The sequence below is a fragment of the Merops nubicus genome, unplaced genomic scaffold (genome assembly GCF_000691845.1).
Source record: "Merops nubicus isolate BGI_N331 unplaced genomic scaffold, ASM69184v1 scaffold4220, whole genome shotgun sequence".
NCBI classification, from domain to species: Eukaryota; Metazoa; Chordata; class Aves; order Coraciiformes; family Meropidae; genus Merops; species Merops nubicus.
Genome location: NW_008583526.1, coordinates 85,239 through 113,221, shown reverse-complemented (window position 1 = coordinate 113,221; position 27,983 = coordinate 85,239). Strand labels below are relative to the sequence as shown.

The window sequence follows — 27,983 nt, the reverse complement described above, 5'->3', positions numbered from 1 at the left end:
CTTATATACAATAATTATGTAAAATATATAATGTATTATATTATTATGCAATAGAATAACTTTATTATATCAACATACTGTATTATATAATATGGAAAGAGATATAGCATATATATTAAAATTTTTTTTTTTCAGGAAGAATTTTTTTCTGACTGATCTGCTAAAGACTCCCTACCTTCATTCATTTGCAGAAAACAGGGCAGAAGTGGACAACCTAATTGCTTGAGATAGACTCCATGAACAGATGCTAACTCCTTTCAGTTACATTGGGAAGCGTCTACTCCTATTTCTCACACAAGTATTTCAATTATAAACATTGCCATGCCAGATTCTCAAAGTTAAGTATATGAAACAAAAAAAAAAACAAAAGGAAAAGTCTACCTGGCATTCCTCTGACTCTTCTGCAGTCACTGGAAGAATAGAAGGCTTTGCTGGTAATTTCAATTCATAGGACATTATACTCCACCTGAAAGAAACATAGCACCTTTTAAGTTTCCAGAATGTTTAACCTTTCCTCCACCATATGATGAAAAAGCAAATTCATTGTCACAGCACAGATTAGTTTGTTAAAATAAAAAAAAAAGGGCCGCTCAATTTTCAATTGTAACCTAATTGTGTATGAGTGAAATAATTGAGATTAACAGCAATAACTTGCTTTAGCGCTCAGATTATTTGTTAGTGATTTGATAATGAGCCATATTTGTGAACTAATCATGAAACACTCAGTGCAGGCAACAAAGATTTTCCAGCAAAACTTCCAGAATGTAAAAGAATTGTGCAAAGTAACTGCAGAAGTCAAAGGAAAATGGACTTGTTCCTAGAGAAAATGCTCTAAGGTAACACCAACTTTTCTTATCAACTAGGAGAGGCACACATAAGACCAAACCAGATGGTGAGGAACCTCCACTGACACATCACAGGATCACAGAATGGTTTGGTTTGGACGGGACCTTTAAAGGTCATCTAGTCCAAGCCCCCTGCAGCGTGCAGGGGCATCTTCAACTACTTTAGTTGCTCAGAGTCCCATCCAACCTGACCTTGAATGTCTCCAGGGATGGGACATCTACCACCCCTCTGGGAAATCTATCCCAGTGTTTCACCACCGTTGTTGTAAACACATTTCTTCCTTATAGCTAGTCTAATCTCCCTCTTCTAGTTTAAATCCATTACCTCTTGTCCTGTCACAACAGGCCCTGCTAAAAAGATTGTCCCCATCTTTCACAGTGGCCCCTTTTAAGTACTGGAAGGCCACCACAAGCCCTCACTGGAGCCTCCTCTTCTCCAGGCTGAACAGCCCCAACTCCCTCAGCCTGTCCTCTCAGCAGAGCTGCTCCAGCTCCCCGATCATTTTTGAGGCCCTCTCCTGGACACACTCCAAGAGGTTCACGTCCTTCTTGTGCTGAGGGCTCCAGGGGTGGATGCCGTGCTCCAGGTGGGGTCTCAGCAGAGTGGAGACAGAATCACCTCCCTCGACCTGCTGGCTGTGCCTCTTCTGATGCAGCCTTTCTGGGCTGCCAGCACATGCTGCTCATTCATATCCATTCTCTTCATGCACCAGTACCCCCAGGTCCTTCTGCTCAGGGCTGCTCCCAATCACACCATCTCCCAGTCTGTACTGACACTGAGGATTGCCCCCACCTAGGTGCAGAACCTTGCACTTGGCCTTGTTGATCTTCATGAGGTTTACACGGGCTTACTTCTGAAACTTGTCTAGGTCCCTCTGGATGACATCCCATCCCTCTGTCGAGTCAACTGCCAAACAACGTTTTTCCCCTGGTAAAGAACAACACTCTACAGCACAGACAGAATAGAAACCACTAACAGCAACATCCTTCAAAGCCTGCTGAAAGGAACAAGTAACCACTGCAGGTGGCCTTGGGAGCAAGTCTACTGAAATTAGGACAAAAGATAAAACTAAGCTTTTTTCAGTACAGAAAAAAAGATAAACGTGATTTAATCGACAAATCTTTCAGAATGCCCAGGCCAACAATTATTTCTAAGGATCAGTAACAAGCATTTCTCTACATACTTTGCAGTAAAATGATCAAGTAGTCTTGCAAGTTCTGCAGAAAAGCTTAAAATAAGAAAGGACTTGCTCCTCTATTTCATTAAAAAAAAAACTAAAATAAAATTGCCTTTGAGATCATTCAAGTGTTTATAACTAGAGCAAGAACAGAAACACCCATGAGATAAAGGAACAGACTAAGTAATACTCCTCTCAAAAAGTAGTATTACACCTTCACTGGAACAACATGACCGTCATCTTCTCTGGCTTCTTTTAAAATGGGGATTGCTCTTTTGCTTTATGGATGTAAGCTACACAAAACAAGGATCGGGACGATCTCTTGGTTTTGACTAGGAAAATGCCTCCAACATAAATATTAGTAGTGGATCAAGCCAAAGATCCAGTTGGACCAGCATCCTGTGCACAGGTGACGCCCCAGGAAATTATATGAAGGGTGTAAGAACACGATGCAAGTCCTGCCTACATCCAAGGACAGAGAGCCCAGGTATTTCCTAAATAAAGGTGCTGCCTTTAATGGCATTTGGTGGCATGCATGGGGTCTGTAAAACTGCCCCAAGTGGTTTGGAATCTACACAATTTCTTAATGCTTACAACTTCCTGTCACAGGCAGTTATGCAACTCTGTCAGTTATGCAATAAACTGTCACCTTTTGTTCATCTTTGGACAACACACTTCCTAATTTCATCAACTGCTCTCCCCCCTGACTCTTCAGTTTAGAAACAGGTTGAAGAACTATCCCCATTACTATCACAGCTTCCCTCCTGATCGTGATCTGCACCCTCAAAACCAAAAGCACCGAACACCAAGTCTATAAGACAGATTTAGGCTGTCAGAAACCATAACCCATCAGAAACCAAAAGAAATACAATCTGAATCTCACAGTAAATCATGAACATGGACATTTGGTTTACCTGTCTAACATTTTCGTGCTGGCTCGTTCTAGCTTCTCCAGAATCTGAGGAAGCTGCGTGTCATCATCACAGGATCCTCCCCAGCCAAGGACACGAGCAAGGTCATTTCCAGTGCCCAGGGGCAGCACTCCTAACTGACACTGAAACACAACACAGGAGCAAATCTGCTATTGAAAACTAGAAAGAAAACGTACAAACTATTATAAATGCTGGTTATTTCAAGCAACAAATGCTAATTATGTAGCTGATGTCCAAAGCTTGTCAATCAAACTGTGCAATCCCAATACAACTTGTCCTGTTTGTATCAGTGAAAATTTCCACTTAACAGTAACTATTTGGTTCAGGCCATATACAGAGATATGACAGAACCAAGTGAGGGGGAAAGTAAGCAAACTAAATTAAGTCTGGTCAGTACAGTCCAGGAAAGTAACTGTTCCCACTTGCCTGTTTGTGCAGGCTGAGCTTATCAATTTCTGACAAGACCCAACCAACGCTTCCATCGCCACCACACACAAGAATCCTGAAGTTGTCAAACTTCTGAAATAACCGCAAACTGCAGAGAAAACACAGCCCGTTAGAGCCAGTTCTGGCCCTCCCCAAAAGAGCAATTACATTCATTAGCAGCTGTTACAAGAAAATGTGGTGCATGGCACCCTTATGGTCCTTCTTTTCTTGTTCTAGGGTGTGTGGATATAACCATTTACCCAAAAAACCTATCTGCATCCCACCTATTGCTGTATATTCCACTGATACTCACATTTCTGATAAATAACATGCCAAGTTTTACTTAAAACAATTCCCTTGATATTGTTTTCAGGATTTTATTAATATAATTATATTAATTTAGTTGATATTAAAAAAAAAAAAAGTTAAGCTATGAAATTGCAGCTGCTCTGTGGTTACCACCTCAGCCAGAAGCACGAGGCACCACCAGAGACTTTTCTCAAGAACAGGTTAAGGCACAACGACAGCACAGCCTGGCCTTTGCCAGTGCACAACTACATGATTACAATGTGCACTATCATAATGTACCATATAATGAACAATAATGTAGTTATCATAATAATAACTAAATGCAAGGACCGTCGGAGGCAATTATTATACATAATGTGATCACAGCAATATGAGACAAATAATACGAATATTTCGTATTAGATCTTTAAAGCCATATCCTGCTTGCACTTCCTATGGCTCTTTCTCCTGTTCTCTGAGTTTTAATACCTCCAGGATACAACATTTGGGCAGTGCAGAAAGGGAGGAGAGACAGAACAAAAAGGTGAGAGACAGAGGAAAGGGAGATGAGATGTGAAGAAACAGCCAAGAGGTAAAACCAACAGGGTTTTAAACTTAAAAAAAGACAGAACTGGAAAGCATAAACTCTTAAAATAATAAAGACATTTATTTTTAATGCATGTTATTTTCCAGAATATGTATAATCTCAGAACTATTTCTATAAAGCAACATATTAAGATCACAATTTTTTTCAGGCATTTACATTTTTTTTTAAAGAAAATTATTTCACTTGTTTACGACAGGCAGATACCTATTCAGAACAAAAGATGCAGATATTTAAGAGGAAAAAACTGGTGATACAGCAACAATTTCTCCTACCCTGAGAAAAGGGAGAAAACCCCTTGAAATACACTGTCTTGAAGAATGCAACTCTGCTTTTTAGATCAACTAGAAAAATGAAGACATCCACACGACCTGACAGGAAAAGATAAGGACCTCTCTTTGGAAACTGATTGGAAAAAAAAAATATTTAAAAGCAACCAAACTGCCCCATGATTACTGTGCAAAACCAGAGTGAGCCTCCTAAACCACGCTGCTGTTAGGTACAGCTGTATGCAGCAAGAGAGCTTGCAAACAGACAGACATATTTTTCAGACTGTCCTCTCTCAAAAATTGTGTCTCCAATTAAGAACTTTTATCTGTCATTATAAGTACATGTATCAAATGTTAGCCAAAAGGGACTTAGATTAAATGCATATTATCAGGGTTATAATGAAAAGGATATTACAACTTAAAGAGCTAATATAGTATGTGCATAACACAGTACTAATTATAAAAATCCACAGCTGTATTCCATCGTATTTGTATTATTTACCCACTGTTCGAATTGAAGTTTTGTGCATTTGTTTCATCCACATTTTTACCATGCAAGCCTAATTCTGCATCTTTAAGAGCAAAAAATTAGAGTTTCTAGTTGCTGTAACTGATCTATTAATAGACCATTTAATAACAATGCTACATTTGAGTGGAATTAAGTTAGGCAGCAGAAGAACATGCAGGAATTTATAATCTTTATGAATGTGCAAAGACTCTTGGGTTGCAGCCACTGCCATCTAAATTTCACCCGTGTCTCTCCCACAATCAGCTCCTACATTTTGTTGAATGCTTGATGGTTTTAATTGTGTTCTTACCCCAAATTTTGTGAGATGCTCATTTTCCTGACCATTTGCATATGTTGCCTAAACCATATTTCAAATGCAGTTTTCTGATGACAGACGTTTTAGTGCACTTGTCCATCACCCACTGCAGAGTCCCCCACTGACATTTACACTTATGAAATGGGAGAAAAGCACCCAGGCAACTGTGCATGAAGGCCCTAATTCAGGAAAGCATCTAAACATTTGCCACGGTTTTCAACCTTACCAATTAGCAGAAGTCAAAGCTAGCCAAAAAGCCACGAAACACTTGTGCTGATAGGTTTTGGTTTTGAATTTTCAAGTGAGTTTTTCAAAAAAAGAAAATACTATGCCACAATCTCTTCATACACCAGAATTCATCCTGACATTTTTATCTCTTAGATTTTAATTAGGAAGTCACAATAGAGGCTGGTAGAATTAGCAACAAGGCGTAACACAACACTGTCCCTTGTGCTGAATTCCCCTGGGGAAATGATTGCCCAAGATTTCCAAGGTCATTACCCTAAGTGAGGTCCTCCATTCATTAAATCGAACACCTGAGCTGGATTTAAGGACTGTTTGAATCGCCGAAGGAACTTTACTCCCTGATTGTCTCCACTCTTTGAGTTAACAAAAACTAAAAGAGGACTGGCACAGGATGGCGGGCATGTAGCTTTCCAGAAACCTGTGAACATAGTTAGAAAGAATGAAATAAATAAGGCTTTCTAATATGAACAACGCAAAAAGAAATCATGGGAGAGTGGAAGAAAGGGATGAAGGACAAAAGGAGTACATTTTATCATGCATAATGTAAATGCTAAACTGAATAGTAGCCCTGCAAAGAAAACGTAGTTGCTCAAGATTTACCCGTTCAGTTTTTAATTTACAGTATTTTCAGTACTTAGATTTAGTAAAATCCTGAAGACAATAGTTTTATTGTTTTTCCACAGTGAAAAAGTTTACTAATCTTTTAGCATACTTCTCAAGCCTCATCTTCATGGATTATCACATAATTAAATAGATATTTCAGTTGCAAGTGTTTGACTTTTATCCTGATTTCTCTTTAACCATGCTGGGCTGAACGGACAATCCATGTCTGTGTGTGCATTCTGAGAGTGCTCACAGATGTCACAGTCACACAGGCAGCTGTGCCTAAGGGAGACCTGCAGGGGAACATGAGAACTTACTTCTCACTAACAGAACTAATAGAATCAGTCAACAGCAGACATTCAGCTGTGATCCAAAGCTTATTAAAGTCAGGGCAGGGCTTAACTAATTAGAGCAGCCTTTCTCTCAGGACCTTAGCAAGTAATCTTCATGGACCCTGTTGTCAGTAACATGACCAGTCCATGGTTTCTCAGCAGCATTTCCAAATCAGACACCACAGGTACAGGTTTGACACTTGTTTCAGGCCATGTTAAAAGGACTTCATTATTTTCAATTATTACAAAAATTACTAAAACTACAAATAAAAAATTTGCATTACAGGTTGCTAATTTAATTCCACATTATCACAATGTATAACTTAAAAAATGAGGTTTGGTTAATTTATTTAAATGCTGAGAAAAATAATTCCATGTATGGAAGAATCTTCCTACCATGAGTAATAACCAGCAGCATGACACTCTGGTCCAAGACACCACTTAGCAAGTAAATAGAGTGAATATATACAGCACAAACAATCACTTTTACTAACTTCACACAATAAAACCCATTAAATTGTATTAAAGCTGTTGGTCTACATTTGCTATCAAGACAGACTATAAAGTTAAAGCAGTTAGATTTCATGAGACTCCTTATTAAATCCATTCCCTGCCTTTTAAGTGCACTCTCCCACTGCTGGTGTGTCTGTCCTGAGCCTTCAAAGAGCACCTGAGTTTTGACATTTGCTGGGTTTTTGTCTGTGTGTTACAAGATTCTTATGCTGCTTATATTTTATAGAAAAAAAAATAAACTGGGGGGAGCTATGGAAGCAATTCCTCTCTCTAGCTTGGTACAGTAGTTGTTGTCTCTGAGGCATTCAGGTAGCCTACCTCTGCAGAAAGCAAAGTTATCTAAAATTTGAGAACTCACAGTATGATTGATGCATGCCAGGCAGGGATCAGCCCACTTCATCTGAGGACCCTGGTCATTGGCTTGAAAAGTTTCCAAGGGTCATAAATAAAAATGGAGAAAATTTCTAGTGCAGAACTTTCAAAAACAATTTTAATATCACATCAGTCAAGCCTCTAAAATGCTACGCAGAAAATGTTACTTTTCTCTACATTTGAAGACTGCCTTGACCTGCTCACAGGAGGGTTTTGGCCCTGTTGAGCTATTCAGATCTCACTAGGCATCCAGAGGCACCACTTAACACAGCACCATGCTACGTACCATCCGAGTCTATACTGTTCAGTGCTGTTGGAGGTATGATCGATACCTTGCACTGGCCAAGTGGACATTTACGAGGATATAGGTCTTTACAAGCAGTGTGAACCTGCAAAAGAAACAAAAAATTACTTCCCTACAGTGGAATTTCAGAGTGAAAGTATAATTGATACAGTGTCTACGTAAGAAAAATGGACTAATATCTAACATTTAGGTGTAGAGGGAACATGATCAAGACTGGAAAAAACCCATGCGTGTCCAACCACAAAGGCTCATTCCACAAAACTAAGTTTAGAGTACTTTACCTTCAGCTACACATAGAGCAGATATGAATCATCCTTCCAGGGGAATCACCTACCTCCATCCGTGAGCAAGGGAGGGCCCAATTCCCAGCAGCCAGCACCCGTGCTGGGGCAGCAGGCACCCATGGCTCTGGGCATGCCTGGCCTAGCTGGCTATTTGGGAAGACACTTTGGTATCACACCCACCAAACCAGACCAACCTGCCAAAGGTGGGTCCCACAGCCTACGTGTTGTAGAAGTCTCTTCCATACTTACTGGAAAAACAGGCACACGCAGAGGGTTCTGCCCTTCACATGCATTCCACATCACTTCTGGAGATGCCAATCATTTCCTACTGCCTACACACAAAGCCTCAGACATCTATATGCCAAAAGCTTCAACAGTAAAAAACTTGCTGACTTTCCACTTCTATACCGTAGCATATGAATCCTATCTTTTCAGACATGTTAAACAAAAATTGAGAAGATTGTACTATGGGGAAAGTGCAGTAGTATGTTACAGAATTTCAATCAGCACCTTACAGAGTTTCCTGAAGAAAAGAACTTCAAGATTTTGTAGCAATAAAAACATTACTACAGTAATATTGATACATATTAATATAATCAAAATATTACTACTATTACTAAAGTGTGATTGGAGCAGTATCTATAATAAAAGGGACAAGAAAACACCATGATTATTAGGGGTCCAAAACAGGCATGTGAACCTTCAGTTATCAGCTAGGAGAAGGCAGATAAAGCACATTAGATGACAACAGCTCTTTAAGAAGAGATGCATCTGTGGGTGCACAAAAAATTAACTGGAGCACGTAGGATGGTCACGAGATATGAACATTAGAGAGACCCGAGTTTGCACAAGCTGCCTGCTCCTACTTGCATCCAACATCACAGTTATAAAATGACAGAACAGAAATACTGGTGAGCAATAAAGCTGGCAGAATCCTAGACGCTTGGACAGGGCTCATTGCACCTACCATAGCTTTACACCAAAGGCACTTCCAGTCTTGCAGGCGCAAGACGCTGCCGCAGGTCTTGTCACAGACGGCGCACTTGGCACTGACGGGCAGGTTGCCCTCCAGCCACTGGTGAGGCATAGCTATCTGTGAAGAACCAGTCACAACAGTTAAATACTCCACAGCAGAAATTAGAGGCTTTTGCCTCTCAAATACAGATGAATTTAAACTCTTCCCCACAGCTCTATCCTTTCTTTGAAGAAGCAGGTATGGCTGAGCAGCCACCCAAGGCAACAGCTATGAATGTGGACTGGGGTGGTCCTTCACAAGCTCAGCAGAAAATGTCATAGCTGAGGAAGGCAGGCAAACTATTCATGGTACTATGGTAGCAAAGAACCATGAAACAACGGGGGGCGGTTAAAATTAGAGACTCCTTAATACAAGTATCCATTCACTTAATGTTGACTACATGACACAAACCAATTAAAATAACTATCAATCAGGTCAGGAGATAGGCAGGACAGCAGAACACCTTTGTGGCTTTACATAACCCCTCACCATGGCTGGTAAGTCACAGCTCTATAAATTAGTCCCTAAATGCAGTGCAAAGCTTTACTCAGTGCACTCTTTGTCCCATCAACCCCATGGGCAACTCAGGACACTCAAAGGTGTCCAACTTATCACTACCCTTCTTGGAAGAAGCTTCACGCCAGTGGCACATACATAATTGTGCTTGTCGGAATAACCCATCTAGAACAATAAACTTCTGAAAAGCTTTTGTCATTTCTCTTGCTAATTTTAAAATTCCTGCTTTCATCAGTAAAAAACCTCCCACACGTCAAGTGAATTCCACACAGGCCTCCTGCAGTAGAGCTGTCAGTAAGGAGGACACAAAGCAGGCTGCCAAACCAGCACGGCACCAGGACAAAATACCACCTTTGCTTAGGAGCAGCAGGAACTTCTGGGAGCAGTTCTCCAGCTGCAGAGCTGCTCTGCATGCAGCCTTTAAAAACTTGTAACATGGCTGCAATCTAGTGCCCACAGATACTAAACCTGTCTTGTGAGACAGGAAAGTAACTTTTGTTCTAAATACCACAATAATCTTTGAAAAGTGTTCAGGAACATAGCCACCTACCACCGACTTCAGTGGGTCACATGGGAACATTTCTATCCTTAGGCTTCTTTTTTTTCCCCCATAACTAAAAACAGCTTTGGAAAGTACTGTAAATATTAATAGTACTTACACCATCTTCATCTTCAATGATGTCCTTCCCAATTGAGGCTAAGGTAGTCCACTTGCAGTTGTTTGTTGCTCGGACAGCACACCTTTTATGTGCTTTAAACTTACACACTGGAAGACACACACAGATATGTACTATGTTATTTCCTGAATTTCAGTGTTACATGCCTTTAAAAAAATTAAACACAGACCTTCCACAAAACAGTCACATACGTGTCATTTAGTATTGCACACGTGACACAATCAAATGGAAAGAAAATCCAGCTCCCAATCACTCCAGCTTCAGTACTCTAAACTGGGGTTAACTGCTTAGCTGCAGCCCATGTTAAGTGTGTCCTCAAATCCACATCACTCTCCATTTTTTCAGATGCAATGCAAGGAAATATGGTACAAACAAATCGTTAACTGTGGTTTTGATATTTCTATTCCTTCAGTGACACAGCTCAGATACTTGGTTTCAATTTGCAATTTCAATAGGACAGTGTTTCACAAGTGTCTTGCTTCAGGAGCTGTTTCTTTACTCCAAGGAGCCCTTTTAGGCACCATACTGGGCCTGTTTGCCCAGAAGCTGAGAACGTGAAGGGTTAGGGGGTGATGCAGTTATTGAGGATACTGGTGGTTACAGTACTTTCCAAGAGGTTACATTAAGTGAAGAAAAGCCTGACTTCTTGGCAGATTATTTATTAAAGATCTACTAACTGGAATGCTCAGCACAAGCATGTAGTACAGGCAGACATTCTGACAATCTAATAACTATTTGTATTTTCCCCAATTCAATTAATATGACTAGTTAATGATATAATATTAGACCAAAAAGATTGATGCACCCAACTGTGGGTATTTCTGTTACTGGAAGTGCATGACATCATTCTATTGAGAGTGCATTATATAAATTATTTTGGCAAAGGCCATTAAAGGTTTATGAGAACTAGCCAGAAGACCAGAAGCAGTAGTCTCTTTTCAAACAAGTATTTGACAAGGAGCCTGTCCACCATTAAAAAACATTAAGCCATGGTACAAAAGGTCTGGTGAATCATAAATTTCTCATTTTAATTCCACCGATCCATTGCCAGATCAATTTAAAAATTGAATTGAGACTGTGTAAGCAACATCTGAGTTTGAGAGCAATCCTCACTGTTCTGGGAGAGATGTGAAAGTATGTGCTTAGCTCAAACACAGAAGGAAACAGAAAAAGAAGTTTTGTTGTTTTTAAAGTATATCCCCATGTCATTTACAAGAGCAGAATTCATAGACCTGGAGTGTGCAGCTGTCCCATGTCCCTCAGCTAACAGGGTAGGCTTGCATTTCCAATCACAGTGCCTGTTTGCCAACCTAAGCTGGTCCCAAGTGTCTAAAGAAGTCATCTCTCACAGAAGCACAGGAACAAAGGAAGCATTTTCAAGTGACTCAGAAATGGCAGGCATTTGCTTTGCCACAGGGATCAAAATACAACAAATCCAGGATGAGAGGCATTAGGAAATTCCAAATCCCAAAAGCATAACAAAGGAAGGGAATTTTCAAATCCTGTTGAGCTGAGATTCAACAAGATCTCAGGACCCTGCATTCAACCTCTGCTCTCTCAGCAAGGCACGGACAAATTCAAACCCAGGCTCTGAAGAGCTCACCAAGCCATGCCATGCATGGCAAGCAACAATTCATGTTTGCTTTGTGGGTACAGTATACAACTCACCCAATCTCTTTTTGTAGGTCACCCTCCTGAAGATCCAATATAATCAAACCACAATTCATGTTACTCTGAGCAGTAAACATTACCAAAACCAATGACCTTAAGAGACAGATGTAATTTTCAAGCCAAATACATAGCAGTACAGAAGAGACAGGTATAGAAAGGAAAATTTTAAATCAAATCTCAACCTTAGTTACCACTACTCCCTAATTTCTTTTGCCAGAGGTAACAATGCATCCCACTAATGAACCAGCATGGTATCTGAAATCTTTTGGAAACATGCAAACATACCACTAGATGTCAAATACCACTAGTTCAGCAATGAAAGTTAAAACATGAGTGTCCTGGTTTGGGGTAAAACAGAGCTGGTTCTGCTCAATGATTTTGTGTTTTAGCTGAAGCTCTTCTAATGAACTGCTCTGCCTGAAGTTGGCAGCGTTTTCACAAACTGTCTGATTTTAGCAGTGACAAGACTTCATGTTCAGAGTCACTGCCAGGGGTTGGTGTGCAGACCAAGGCCACTGCTGAGCTTGGATCCCACACAGAGGGGGCAGAAAGTGCCCCACACCTGTGGGGAGGAGCGGGCAGGAGAACTGACCCCAGGATTCCCCAGTGGGGTGTTCCACCCCACAGCTGGCACAGCCAGTGAAGCTGGAGGATGAGGAGGGACAAGCCCCTTCCCTCGCCCCTTCCGTGCTTCTTCTCTTCCCTTCTCCCCTCGGCGGCTGCTGGGCTCTGGCTGCTGCTGCTGCAGTGGCCACATCCGAGGAGGACTCCATCCATCCTGCCTTTGATCCTGAGCCCTGTGTTCCTGAACTGAGCTCCAGAACCCAGCTCCTGTGCCCAGTCCATCTGTGGCCCAGTCCAGCCTGGGACCCTTCCCTGGGGGCTGCCCTGACCCCAAACCACAGCAATGAGAAAGGAAAAATCTTAGCCAAACCAAATCTAAAATATTTGTAGAATCTTATTTTCAATTTTAACTTCCTGTGTAAATATTTCTAGCAGGAATATGAATCAGGTCTCTCAGAAAGCAAACCAAGAGAATCAATTAATTAGCAAACAGTTGTCACAGTGGTACCAGCATCTGCTGTCAAATACAGTGATGAAATCTAGAGCTATTATTATCTATAATAAAGGAAACTCAGCATTACTGAATATTATCATAGGATCTATTGCACTGAAAATATACACATTTGTAACAGAACACTTCTATCTTAAAGGCCTTTTATTCTAACCACCCATCAATTAATTCAACTACATGGGCAGCATATTATTCTTTCTCCCCCAAACTTACCACTCTAACAGCTATTTTATGATGAGTTTTCTCTTCTGTGTTCTTCAAAGAACAACCAGCTCAGACTGTTCTTTTCCAACTTCAAAGGCCAAAGGGAATGTTTTGAAACTGATCTGAGGATTCCTGAGCTGCTATCTAAAGTTTAAGTTGTCAAGGTAGAAGGATTTGATTTCAGGTATTTGAAGAAACGTGCTGTTTTGTTTCCAAGAAGACTGTCACATGAAGGATAGACAATCCACAGTGAAAACAGAGTGACTTGTGAAAATAGGGCAACCTCACTTCACTCCAGTTTGAAGCTTGTCTCTATGTTATAGAGGGTAAAATTCAGGAGTTTCTTGGTAGTTTTTACTCTTTTCACCCAAGTAAGTAACTCTCCAAGTGAATTTAATCTTACAAACAGGCTGCTAAAGAATACTCCTGTTACAAAGTCACGTAACACACAGTTTGGAACACACCAGCTGCATGCAGGCGTGCAGCCCAGCTGCCCAGCCAGCTGCTCTCTGAGCACAGGACCCTCCTCCACTGCACGCAGCGGGCGGCTCCCGGCAAGTGACCTGTGCTGGGCTCTGGTCCCAATGATTTTAACAGGCATTTGCCTTATTTACCAAAAACTGACGAACTGCTACCTTTTAGACACAAATATTGATTTCTTCCTGGCCTTTTAAAATTATTATTATTATTACACTCATCACTACTACAGTTAAGGCCTTTTTTCCCAATACTGTATTCCTTCAATATATCAGTGGCTTCAGAAGAGCTTCTACTGATTTTTGCAGTTATAGAAAACTCAGGTCCCAGATTATAAACAACACACAGCCAGTGATTTGATCAAGAATCTTATATAAGTAATTTCCCTGAGATTACAGAGGGGCACAGAGTGATACAAAGTCACAGGACACAGTTTTCTACTACTCCTTAATTCTGTAACAATGAACATCCCTTCTCTTCCTAACTGCTTCATTCACTACCCAGTCTCCAGCCCGTGAGAATACATGGCACAAATCCTGGAGACAATGGCAACCCAAGCAGTGCATGTACAGTAGCACCCTGTGCAGTGGGTAAGAACAGGGGTTTGTAGGGGAAAAAAACCAAACCAGTCATAACAAAAAAAGACCAAGTGCACTTGCAGAAGCAATTTAATTCAATTGCTTGACTTTACAATCCTAAAGAGTTCTTTTGTGCAATTCATCACAGGAGGAAGCAAATCATTTAAACTGTAGTCTCCAGCTTAGTAGGTACATTTGATATTCAACAATCAAGATTCAGTCATGATAATGAACACACCACATGAAGAAATACGTATTTGAGAATAACCATAAAGGCAGCGTTCCACTGGCAATGACTTGGGATAGAAATAGGGTATTAATACAGAGTAATTGAGGCTAGAGAGCTGTGAAAGAGGTTATGTAGATAACAATCTATATAAAGCCTGGTTTAATATGAAATTACATCTTCAGTTTGATATCCGCATCGATTCGATGACTTCTGAAAAGACCCAAGTTCACACTACAGTACTTTTTCCCCAGCATATTAACATACTTTCCTACACTGGCTTCCACAAAACATACAGGAGTATCTTCAAGGTGGTCTGCAGTTAGTTTAGTCAGCCTTTGCTGAAGGCTACTGTGAGGGAAGGTGTGCTGAAAAAAGAAGGCATCCATCTTATCTCCAAAAGAAATGAAGCTTATTACATGCTCAGAGTGAAAAAACCCACAGTTGTGTAGTGCTGCTGGAGATCAGCAGGTCTAAGAGAATAAAACATTACAGGATTGATCTTCTGAAGTGTCATAAGCTGCAAAATATTAGCAGTGGGATTTATTTTTGTTTTTACCTACAGCTAACAGTCAAGAATCAGACCACAAAAAATAGAGAGACTCTAAGCTACTTTCAAGATAATTTGGCGTGTCAGTGTGAGGAGGAAGAGCTGCAATATCTCTTGAGAAGAAACCTCTCATGCTTCTCAATAGAAGACATAATAAAGTAGCCTGGGATCAATAATCACACAAATAATTGAATTCAGGATATATATAAATGGGTTCCCAGTGTAAAGCAGTGCTAGAGGTTTCAGATGCCAGGCATGAATATTTAAACAGGTTTTTTAAAGATCTAATGAGAAAAAGTAGCACAGAACATGTCTGGGGAATCTTAAGACTCCATACTTCCTACACTGTCTCCTCAAACAGTGTATAAGGCTGACACAGGGTGAGTCAAAAAAATAGATGGCGAAATGCATTAGAAGTGCACGTGGCAGAAGCAAGTAAACATGAACTCTGTCACATAAGAATTTCAGAGAAAGAAGTAGTATCAAACAAAAACACACTTCTTAAATAAAGAATTAAGGATGGCTAACATGGGGTTTTTACAGGTACACAGCATCAGTCAAAGTATGAGTATTCCAGTAAAAGAGTCAGCTGTAAAATGATTTAGATTAGATGCATAATTGAAATTCTCTTTTTCTTTTAAAACATACTTAGAAAAAAAGAAAAGAAAATAGATATGAACTAGCAGATGAGAAGTACAAGGAGGTAATCTTATTAACAGATAGAAGAATAACATAGTGTCTCCATATGTGCCAATCCAGGTCAGACATGTTTATGAAGCTGTGGCTCAGTGAAAGTAAATCCAAACTACTCTCATGAGCCATGTGTAAAAACTGCTGAAAGATAACTGGCATTGGAAATATGGATAAATGGAGCATTAATTTGTAATGACTTATGCAGAAAGGTGACAAAGTCCAAATCTGGATAAGGAAACTTCCTTAATGCATAGTCAACACCAATACCTTGGAAATTAAAACCATGCTTAGAAGCACAATAAGACACTGAAAAAAAAAAACAGGAAAAAAAACTATAATCATTAACACTGATAGACTTGGAAATATAATTCTTACTAAAAAGCTTTTCAAAATAGCTACAATATTAACTTAGGAAAGGAAAGAAGTCCCTCCTTTGCCTGAGCAAATATAACTGTATTTGTACACACAGGCAATACAACTGCCTTTGAGTTAAGCACATGATACTTCCATCTGCCAATATCAGACATCAAAAAGACCATAATTGCCTTAAAACCGTCCAAACGACTTATACACAGTGGAAAACACACAGCAGAGAAGCTGGAAGTAACTATGCTACTCCTAATTTCTACGAAACGGGTTCGTCCCGTTCCTTGGCAACTGCACCATTAGCTACATTAAAAGCATGGACAATTCAGGACAGTGGGTTAATGTTTCCTTCGTGAGATTTCCTTAATACACATTATTATGCTCAGACCTCAAGTACTGTAACAGCATCAATTACAGAAATGCATTTGCAGTGGGGTAACATGCACCCAAACAGTCAAGTTTGGACGGGTGTAACTGCAAATCTTTTCTGGACAGTTATTTTGGTAATTTAATATCTCTGCATTTCATATTTATCATAACATCATACAGAAGCTTTATTTTCTGCTGGGTTCTAACACAAGCAGGCTTGTTACCACTTTTTTACAGAACCTGCATACAATAAATAAGCTGTTTCAGTTTTATTATAAATATTTGTTTGAGAAATACCACTTCTCCAGATAAGCTTAATACTGAAGTCTTAGCCACACCTCCTTCTTTGTGCTAGATTTCATTTGTTGACCCATCAAAATGTAAAGGCATCTACTTCTCACTGCACCAGAGAATTTTTAAAGCACTAAACCTGTCCTCATCTGTCCTGCCTGTACTGCAGCAACAGAGCAAACAAGAATTGGAGTGGAAGAGGTCATAGTGCTGGACAAAGTGCTAGTGAAGAATTTTTATAGATTTGGGGAAGAAACTGCCGTTATGACTCCTTCCCTCAGGAATGCTGAACCTGCAAATCAGTAAGACTATTTTGTTTCACATTTTGATGGGCAAATCAAACAAATCCTATCTTTTCTTTCAAACTGTCTGCCCAGCACATCCCAAACTGTTTGCTGCAGCAGAAGGAACCACCTTATTTAGTTGAGTTAGAAAAAGGCACCTGGAGCATGAAGAAGGTGAGCCAGACCATTAGCAACCCCTCTGCCCAGCAGGAAGTCATTCTACTGAACAGATGTGTCCCTGCAGGCGTTCTCCTTACTCATTACTTCAGCCTCACTGCTCGCTAGCCTGGCAGCCCTCTGCCTGCAGAGCCAGGAGCAGGGGCAGGCGCTGGTTTACCTTCGCAGGACAGGCCGTGGGAGGTGACTCCAGAGAGGCTCTCTCTGCACACGTTGCAGAAGGTGGGTCTGGCGTGGGAGCAGGCGTACCAGTTATGCATCCCTGAGAAATGTTCCACATTAAACTGTGCGGTCTAGTAAAGGAGAAGTTAAGACAAATTTGCAAGTACAGAAAACAGCTACGGTGACTAAAATTCCCTACGGCTCCTCAGGAGAGGGGACAGCAATGCAACGTCCAGCACAAGCATCTCCCAAAGGGTACTTAGCCACCTCTCCCTCCACGCTTCTAAACAAAAGGGTGGCAATAAGCTCTCACCTCACTAGTCAAGGTATTAACGTGAAACTTTGCTCTGACATTAGACACCCCTTCCACACCAAGGAGGGTGAACACTCCAGCTGTGTGTCCTACAGTTAGATCTCTTGAGCTAGAACAGGCTGCACCAAGAAGGATGTCAACTTACCTCATAGTGTTCTCTGGACTGAACGGACTTCAGAGAGCTTATCCAGTCCTCCATTTCTTTTCTGTTCTCAGCACACAATATTAGCCTCCTAAATGGAGTTATTATCTGAAAAAGATAATGCATTATGATTAATCCAGATAGTAATTATCATGATAGATTATGATAGTTAATGTCCTCTTTCCTATGAGATGATGCAAAAGGAAGATATGCCTTACATCACAAGACATTGAATGCTGAAAAATATTTTCTTTAAGACACTAACAACAACAAAAGAGTTTGCTTTTCTTTTTTTAGGTTCAAAGATTTAAATCTGGCATTGGTATAGGTCTTTACAATCTATATTGATCATTCCTCCTTCTCATCTCTTTGTCTAAGCACTGAGATTTAAATACTCAAATGGCAGGCACTGAAAGTGCTATAACAACCCCTCTGGAAAACACTAATTGACCAGGATTGCAGTCTTACTTCACAACAGCATTACAGCAACTGCAAGGTCCATTCCAATTGCTAGAGACAAAAACATATCCAAATCAAAAGTCTGGCAGTCTTAGGCAAAACCAAAAGCTTTCAACATATTTATCTGTCTTGTACATTGATATTAAATTGACACAAATTTAAACATACATAAATTTAAAACAGAACTTTCTATATAAAACTCAGTATAAAAACAAACATAAATCTTTAGAAAAAGACACAGAGAAGCAAACAGCTGAAATCATATCCTACTAGGATGGCTGAATGAATTCCTAGAACAAGTTGATGCTGGGGAGTTTTCAGTGGTCTGGAGTTGGATTCTAAAAATCTGAAAATGCTGTATCTAGAAGGTTCAGAGTATAAGCTGTTTTCCCCTCTCCCTCATCAGTAGAAAAATAATTAAAATAACAGGAAGGCATCAGAAACTATCAGCGAACTCCCACTGAAATTATTTTGAGCACTGCACTAAAATAGATGAAGCAGTTACTTACATAGCAAAGAATTTAAAACAAAGTAAGTACATGGAATTAGAGGAAAGTTATTTGGTTTGCTGTAGGAAGTCTGAAAAATAAAATTAAATCCTTTATCAGTCTTATGCAGAAATCTATTGCACAGTATGCACCATCCACACTTGTGAATTCAGTAAAACAAAGAAAGGACCACCAAAAATTTACACCTCTGAGTACAGTTTTAAATGCTATAGGCTAGATATTGTAACATTTGCACAATATTACTAAGCACATATCCAAAGCAGCATTCACTTACCCAGTCTCTGCTGTAAATAGTCTCTAGCCTTGATTTGTCCTATCCACTTGTTCGTTAAACTGAGCTGCACTTTAACATATCTCAGAGGCAATGCAACTGAAGTGCAGCAAGCTGCAAGTCACATGGAGGGGAGGCAAAAACCCTCTGGGCCTGCCTTTTTTTTTTTCCAGTGGTACTCACGTGCCACGGGATGGAATCATTTCTCTGTTTTCTATTTCCTTCAATCCTGCTCAAGCTTTTTAATAAGGTTTATTAGTGGCTCTCCGTGGCCCTTCCTGAAGAACAGTCACTGCAAAGAGCAATGCTTCTCTCGTTACTTTGGAGCCACACAGACGCTTCATCACTGCAAAATGTTCTTCTAGGCCAGGTCATCAAGTGAAGCCCAGAAAAGCCATTAAATCATAATATTACCCTGGCTCCAGAAACAATCAGCATTTTGCTGGAATTTCCAGCTTTCAGTGGACTCAGAAATCTTATTTGGGCCACTACACCCACCGGATCACTTCCTCTCATATAGCATGACATTATAATATGGATCAAGTAAGGACAAATCCACCCAAACCCTGCACCTTGCATCCATCCTTCCCCCATTCACCACTGCTGATGCTAACCTGTAACCAGATGCTGTGAAATGCCATTCAGCAAGAACAGCTGCATTTATTGCTGAAAACTGACAATCTTGATCTTTTCAAGTAATATTTATTTATATTACTCATGTCTTTAATACCACTGAGCACAGAAATCCCCTGTGCACCCCCCACTGCCCCCTCCCAAAATCAATGCCTTCGCTCAGTTGTTCACATGTGGTTATCTGGTGCCAATGGAGATGCCCTTTGGTATCTGCAGTATTGGCAGGGGACAGGTAAATATGACAGATGCCCATAGCACCCAGAACAGCAGCTAAAAAAAAAGCCAGGTGGGTCATCCAAGGCCATCTCAAAAGGTGTTTATGTACTGGTAAGGTGTACCATGTACTGGTAACTAAATCACATCACCAAATATTGCTGGCTAATGCATCTAAACATACCAGAAAGTCCTATATCCCAGCTTCTTATTAAATTCAGATCATAATAAATTTAATGTAGAGCATAAAACCCCCGAGCACCTCAACAGTCTAGAAGTTAAATTATATACTGAAGAACACGTGAATGTAGGATCAGTTATTAGCAGTGCTATAAAAATGAAGTGGAAAGTTGGAGGAGATACGTATTTGTAAATACAGCATCTATAACATGATGACTAAACTGTAGGTTCTCTTTGATTTACATACTTTTAACAACAAACTTCAAGAAGGTATATGATAACATAAAAAAATCCAAAATGCATTATATGCAAAAAATGTTAGCAATGTTTGGATTTTTTTGTTAAACAAGGAAAAAGAAGAGAAAGTAAGCAGTCCTTTTAGGTTCTCATCTACTTCAACCTACAAAATCATGGAGAAAATGTACTCTCATTACTTGCTAGATATTTCACATAACACAAGAATCAGGGAACCAAGGAAATTGTTAGCCATCGACAAGAAGTGGTTTTTTCCTAAATCTAGCAGTTTTTAGGCTTGAAAACAAATCCCAAAGGATGTTGAGAAGACCGTAAGTATAAATGTCTAAGAACATACTTGACAAATTCATCAGGAAGAGATGCATCACAGACTGTAACACACAATTCTCAAAACCTTTAGCAAGTCCTCAAAATCCAGCGAGTGAATGTTGTGAAGTTACACAAGTGGGAGCCTCACTGTCCAAGCTCTGCTGTTGACAGGTCTTTCCTGAGAGCCTGCTACTGCTATTCTGCTGCCTCGATTCAGTATGGCTCCAGGGTTTTATGCTAACTCAGTCTACTTGTTCTTGCTCGTCCTGAGCTCAGAGTGACCTCCTGTACCTCACCTGCATCTCCACAGAAGGCATGCTGTCTCATGGGTGCTTACAGAATTTCTGACTAACTGACTTAAGTGGCATGTTCAGAGGGTCCTCATTAAAGACAACTGAACCCGTACACAGGCACAAGCAAAATTAAAATGGATTTCATTGACCTTAAAACTATTTTCCAGCCATGTCAATTTGGATCTTAATCGTAATCCTATCTCATTGCATGTAGCTATATTCAAAGTCCTGTATCTTTTCTTCTACTGACCAGCACGAGGATCTTTTTTTTTTATACTACATTACCTTTTTTACAAATTAATGCTTTCTGTCCCAAATACTATTATTTATATATCACTCTGAATATGCTACACTCTCAACAGACATAATTGTGTAATACAATGATAAAGGAAGTGCCAGAGGAACCACTGGAAGACCACTGAGGTAACACCAGAGTAAGAAAACTCCTGTATCTTGGAGGAACTCAGGTGCTAATGGTTCACATGCTGACAAAGCAGAAGACAAATCAAGAAGGATGAAGACAGAAAAAAGGCCTTAAAAATAAATAAATCAAGCAGATTTAATTTAGAAGATTAAGTTACTTTGAAAATTTTCATTGCTGTCAAGCAGCCAGGAAGAAGTCATTGCTGGTTTTGGAAGAGAAAAGTTATCGAAGCCAGATACTGCAGTATACTGGAAAGTAACAAAATTGAGATACTGAGAATAAAAAACACTTTTAACATAGTAGGTATAAGGGAAGAGTGAGCATACAAAGTCTTAAAAGTTGAAGGTGAACAACACAAGTCCTAAAACTTCATAGGGAATAAAGAATGTTTGGATAGGAAGAAAAATGGCCCACTGCTGTGTTAATATTCCTGTTCTGTGCAGAAAAACAGGGGACCTCTTGAGCTGGGAATGAAGGAATGAACAAGAGGACATTGCTCAGTCTGCCATCACATAGGTCTTGCCATGAACTTGGATTTTCACACATGCTGACACTAAGATAATTTGGCTTCTGAAAATATACACATACTCATATATATATGCACACACACATCTGGAGATGACTCTGAGGAAAAATACATAGTCAAGTTTTGGGCCACTACTGCAACTCTTCTTTCAGACAGCATCCATTAATAGCAAGCTTAACACCCTGAAAGGAAATAAAACTGGCATTAAATTCAGTGTAAGTTTAAAAGCATCTTTCACTTTCAAAGGGGCTAACTTTACTGGTAACATTCTATATACCTTCAACACAATGGGTTTAGCCTTATAACCTACAAAATGAAATCACTGAGAGTTCAGTTAAAGCCTACTGCCTAATTTTTAACATATTTTATCATATCAGCAATACATAAGAAAAGTTTCCAAAGCTTAGTGGCTACATTTCTGCTTTACTTATTCAAAGAAAAATGCAGACACTACTACATTTGCTAATCAAGAAAATTATGGTCTACATTTAAGCAGCATCACAGCTGCTATTGTGAAGCACCCTGCTTCCTGCAACATGATATTTGCATTAAGGCACCTTCTGGGGCCCTAAAGTATTATCAGGCATTACACTAATAGCACTTTGTGTGGCCAATCTTGAATTGACTTAGTAATGTAGAAACATCACTTAGAACCTGAAACGGGCAGGGAAACAGTCTTCCTGTTCTTTGGACAGATATTTTTAAAAAACCCTTCTGGAGTAATGAAGAGAAGGAGATACAAAGAGAGAGAGAGAGAGAGCGCGAGAGCAAGTGCACCCTTACCTCTCCACTTAGGGACTGTACCTGATGCCTGGGGTATGAACATAATAGATTTCATGTTTTCTAACTCCTCTGTGCTTTTAGAGTTCTGACAAATACTAGGAAAACAAGTTATGTCTCCCTTGCTCTCCATCTGCCCCTCCATTTCCCTGTCCTCGTGCAGATGGGCCCACAGGACCGTGACGGATGGATGCACCTCCCCCACAGTGGTGGGACTCAGCTGCTGGGGGCATTGATGCTCCCGGACCCACCAGAACCTATCTGAAAAAATCACAGTAACAGCTAGGCAGTTTTCTACAGTACTTTCATTTCTTGGGTTCAGGATACTAAATAAATTATAACAGTACTGTCACTGTCAAAGGTAGAGCTGGCATTTTATGGTGAATTGTCACTGTCATTTGTGAAGATGAGCCAAGCCAGGCAAAAGTATAAATTACAAAGGGAACAGAGGATCTAAAAGCAAGGCGAGTAATAAATGGTTATTAGATTTGCCTGAGTACAATACAGAATTTATAATAAGAACAATTAGCTCCATCTACTCCACTAAAATGTTGCTTCCCTCTTTTTGCTGGCCTTCTCCTATTTCACTGTTGCCAAGCTCACAAGTAATGTGTGGTTTTGGCCCCACAGAACAAGGCTCTTAGAAGATGGAGGAAAAGGGTTAGTCCCACACAGCATCCCTGCAGCAGTACACCACAAGGGGCCTTAACGAGAATGCAGCCCAAACGCGGTTACACCACAAAAACAGGTATAAGGTCTGCTGACTTCACTCAGCAGTAGAATCCAGTCCAGATAATTCAGGTGGCCTTGCTTTATACCACATCCAGCAAAAATGAAGGAGCATCTCCCAGAATACATCCAGGCATATGAAGAACAAGCAAGTGATCACGAGCAGTCAGCATGGATTCTCCAAGGGGAAGTCATGCTTGATCAGCCTGATACGCTCCTGTGCTGAATGACTGCCTTGGTGGGTAAGAACACAAGGTGGATATTGTCCACTTTGCCTTCAGTAAGGCTTTCAGCACGATCCCTTAAGATCCTCATAGACAAGCTGATGAGTTATGGGTTGCACGAGCAGACAGTGAGGCAGACTGACACCTGGCTGAATGGCCAGGCCCAGAGGCTGGCCGTCAGTGGCACAAGAGCTAGTTGGAGGCCTGTAACTAGCAGCACACCTCAAAGGTTAATACTGGGTCTATTCCTGCTTCACATCTTCATTTATGATCTTGATGATGAGGTGGAGTGCACCCTCAGAAAGTTTTCTGAGGACACAAAACTGGGAGGACTGGCTGACAGGCCAGCAGATTGTGCTGCCATCCAGAGGGAGCTCAGGAGGCTGGAGAAAAGAGCCAACAAGAACCTCATGAAGTCAACAAGAAGTCCAAAGTCCTGCACCTGGGGAGGAACAACCCCAGACATCAGTGCATGCTAGCCAGCTGGAAAGCAGTTTAAGGGCCTGTGGGTCCTGTTGTACAACAAACTGAACACGAGCCCTTGCAGTAAAGGTGGCAAATGTTATCCTGGGCTGCACTGAAAGGAGTGTTGCCAGCAGGCTGAGGGAGGTGATCCTGCTCTTCTGCTCCACAGGTACTGAGTCCACATCTGGAGTGCTGTGTCCAGTTCTGGACTCCTCAGTACAAGAGAGATATGGACATACTGGACAGTCTGGCAAAGGGCCACAAGGATGATGAAGGGACTGGAACTTCTTTGATATGAGAAGAGGCTGAGAGAGCTGGGACTGTTCAGCTTGGAGAGGAGAAGTCTCAGGGGGATCTTAATTTATATATGTAAATGCCTGAAGGCAGGCTGCAAAGAGAATGGAGCCAGGCTCTTTCCAGTGGTACCCAGTGACCAGCTAAGAGGCAACGGGCACAAACTGAAACACAGCAGGCTCTGTGTGACCATCAGGAAACACTTTTTTACTGTGAGGGTGACTAAGCACTGGCACAGGTTCCTCAAGGCAGTTGTGGAATCTTCATCCTTGGAGATACTGAAAAGCTGTCTGGACATGCTCCTCAGTGGCTTGCTCTAGGTGACCCTGCTTCAGCAGGGGGGTTGGACCAGATGACCTTCAGAGATCCCCTTCCAACCCCAAATCACTCTGTGATTCTATGAAAACAGAATCCAGGTAAGTTACTAAATGTCCAGCCTCAAACTGTAAAATCTGTGAAACAGATACCCAGAAAAGGTCACTTGGTCAGAAATCTACAGTTCCCCAGATCTGACCTCCTGTATCCAACGTCAACCAACTACTAACAGAAAAATATTATTCCTTCTTAAGTATAACTTTATAATGCGACAGTTACAAGAAGCAGGGTAGGAAAGTTTTATGAATTTGGACTGAAGAATTAGAAATTTATTTTAAATCAGTATTTAAATATAGCAAACACAATAAACCATTCTTGTAAATGTAAACTGGAAACTGCTATATATAGCTCAAGGGCTGCAGGTTTCCTTACAGTCCTTACATAAAGATTTGTTAAGCATGTTCCTTCACACTCCTGTGCCCTCAGCTTGGGCTTCACCAGCTCACTACATGTCTATCAGATGTGATGGCTTCTGTGCTTAAAAGAAAACATACAGTTATGCATTCAATGGCATTAGGTGCAAAGTTATACAAGATAAAACAACAAGTGACTCAGTTTTTTTGCCCGTAATAACCTTTTTAAACACGATCCAGCTGCTTGAAGCCACGGATCCTCGCTCACTAGAAACAGGAAATTTATTCAAAGTTTACACCAATGGCTTTGTTTATGAAATTATTTGGTATACAGGAACTGCACTGAGGGATACTTTTTAAGGTTTCTCTAGGTATTTTAATCACTTCAAAAGCCAGGAGAAAAACAGAAGTCAAAGAATAGGTATAAGTGTAAAACTGCAGGAAGAACAAAATCTGGCAATCCCCAGTGCCTACTCCCCAACCATCCCAACTGCTTCGCCAGTGCTATACCATGGGTACAGACAAGAAAATAAAAGATATTTTTAATACGTGTACTTCTGTGCAAATCTTCTCACTTTGTTTCACAACTTAAAGAAACTCTTCAAAAAAATAAAGGAAGAAAAAGAGACATTTTCTATGAGCTACTTCTGAAAAATTTCTGCTTAAGCTCAAAATCTGTGGAAAACAAGCTCCAGTCAAATGTAACCAGAACCAAAAGGTACAATATAGCCCAGAACAGTCACATTTTTAAGCCTCCTCTTGTTTTCCTCTTCTGAAAACCATTCAGCTTTCTTGTAATAGCTCAATCCCAAGCCATTTATCTATGGATTTTAGCCTCATAGCTGAAATGCTTTATTGCTTTCTCATAATGAAACCTAAAGCTTCAACATCTCCAGATACTCTAGGGAAAGGGAGGCAGTGCATCAAGTCAGACATAAGGAGCTTAAAACTTAAAAGTCACACCCAAAGCTACCCAAAGAGCTCTCCGTTTCATTACCTTTTTTTGTAACTGTGAGAGGGCTGGGGAAAATGAGCAAATCCTAAATGGAGGAATAAAATCTAAGTGTCACCTAATTGCTTTTGTCTAATTTCTTTTTCCCCCAGCATATTAGTTTGCTATTTCAGTTTTTGTTTTGCTTCTAAGCTGACTCAATATAGGAAAAAAAAAAATACCCCGCGTGGAAAATTGAACAAAATGGAACACAAAGCACTTCCCCTCTCCTTCTGTGGTTTGTGTATTGCTTGGGCTGGGAGCATCAAAAAGCCTTTGTCATTTAGAAGCTAATCAGCATCTGTATGAAACAGCAGATGATAGTTCACAAGCACCAGCGCTAGAGTTAGCTCCCCGTGCAAAGCTGAGTCCCTGTGGGGAGGCCAGCCCAGGAACCTGAGCTGCTCCCAGCCACGTCCTACCTCCAGGAGAAAACACGGGGCCCTGACATCTTCACAGCTCTCACTCCAGGACCTCTGTCAGTCCTGCACTACACTGTAAACAGGGTACAGGGAATGCCTGGAGATGCAGATCCCCCACCTTGAAACTGTACCATCCACTGGCCCTTCTGATAATACCATGGACAAAGTTTAAAATGTACTGAGAGTGGGACTCGCCTCACAGAGGAAGGTACTTCAGGTAAAGACATCTGAAATCCCATCATTATCTAGATACACTGTCAGCAACGTTAGCACTCAACTGGAATGCAAAGGAAATTTCAAGGTGTACCCAAACCCAGTAAATTATTGCAAATCTGAAGAATAAATGATGTAAAGTATGCTGAGAGGAACCCTAAGGACAGCCCCACACAGCACTGCACTGCTGCTGCTTTGGCTTCCCTCCACACAAATATTCCCACAATACTAATGTAAGCTCATTAGCCATAGCTGGACCACTATGGTCATTACTGTCATTGTTACATATAACGTTATATATATTGTTAATCTTATATATAACTATGCAATGAAGGCCAGATACTCCTATAGCAGCCATTCATGCAGACTCAAGAATGTTCACATAAGACTGTGTTCAGTTAAGCAAGTTTAGCTATTGGAAAATTGGTTTATGTAAATTCATCAGGAAACAGAAACATGCTTCCAAACACAAATCCATTCCTTTCATGTCCCTGGGGTTTATTAAAGGAAGAAGTCAAACAACAGTGTCTCCCTTCAAAGGAACATCAGCAGAGACTATATGTAAAAATTTATTCAAAATACATTTTTCAAAATAAAAAAAACAAATGCAGATTGCTGTGCTCCAGAGTATTTCTGTAGAGCCAACCAGAAAGTTTAATCATCCAGGCTGAGAACAAGGCAGTTTGCTTAGCAGTAGCTGAAACCAGGAAAAACTACCCCAAGCCTGGAACAAGCCAAAGCCTTCAAGGTGGTTGCTGATGCCAGGAACTCAGGAGTCTCCCAACACAGGAGTAGCAAGATGGTTTTTCCAAGATGCAGAAATAAGAAAGATGGTGAAAGAGAGGTAGCAGGAAGCTCAGAAAAGGTCAGTGCAACCTTTAAGTAACTGACACTCAGAAAAAAAACAGACTGAGGTAGAACAGTGTCTGAAAGAGGCTTGAGGCTATGAGTGAAGAAACCACCTCTTGATGTCCACTAAGAGCAAACTGCAGTAAATTGAATTTTGTAAAAAAGCAGGACAGCATCAGAGAAGTACCTCCACTGGCATCCATAAGCTTTTCTTCTCTTAAATAGCGCTCAAGACCCTGAACTTTGGGCAAATCAAGACTCAGTATTAAAACTGAATTGATGTTAGACTACTTAAACAGGGGAAAAAAAAAAAAATCCAAAACAGTATTAGGATAATTATTCCCAGCTTTGGGACTAACTCTCTTTGTCTCTGATATTTAAAAAAAAAGAAGACTGGAGTGTCCAAGCCC

At 40.5% G+C, this 27,983-nt stretch overlaps 1 protein-coding gene across 1 annotated transcript in view; it reads right to left on the bottom strand.

The window, feature by feature from the left end:
- Nucleotides 1–381: 381 nt before the first annotated feature.
- Nucleotides 382–27,983, bottom strand: part of LOC103773670 (diacylglycerol kinase eta-like) — a gene marked incomplete at both ends in the record, with an annotated part of 36,710 nt that continues 9,108 nt past the window's right edge. Inside the window, 9 exons of the mRNA XM_008941048.1 lie at nt 382–466; nt 2,938–3,077; nt 3,382–3,490; nt 5,868–6,030; nt 7,719–7,821; nt 8,988–9,113; nt 10,211–10,317; nt 17,350–17,482; nt 17,810–17,914. Of these exons, the coding sequence (XP_008939296.1) occupies nt 382–466; nt 2,938–3,077; nt 3,382–3,490; nt 5,868–6,030; nt 7,719–7,821; nt 8,988–9,113; nt 10,211–10,317; nt 17,350–17,482; nt 17,810–17,914 (1,071 nt within the window). The remainder of the gene's footprint in view (nt 467–2,937; nt 3,078–3,381; nt 3,491–5,867; nt 6,031–7,718; nt 7,822–8,987; nt 9,114–10,210; nt 10,318–17,349; nt 17,483–17,809; nt 17,915–27,983) is intronic.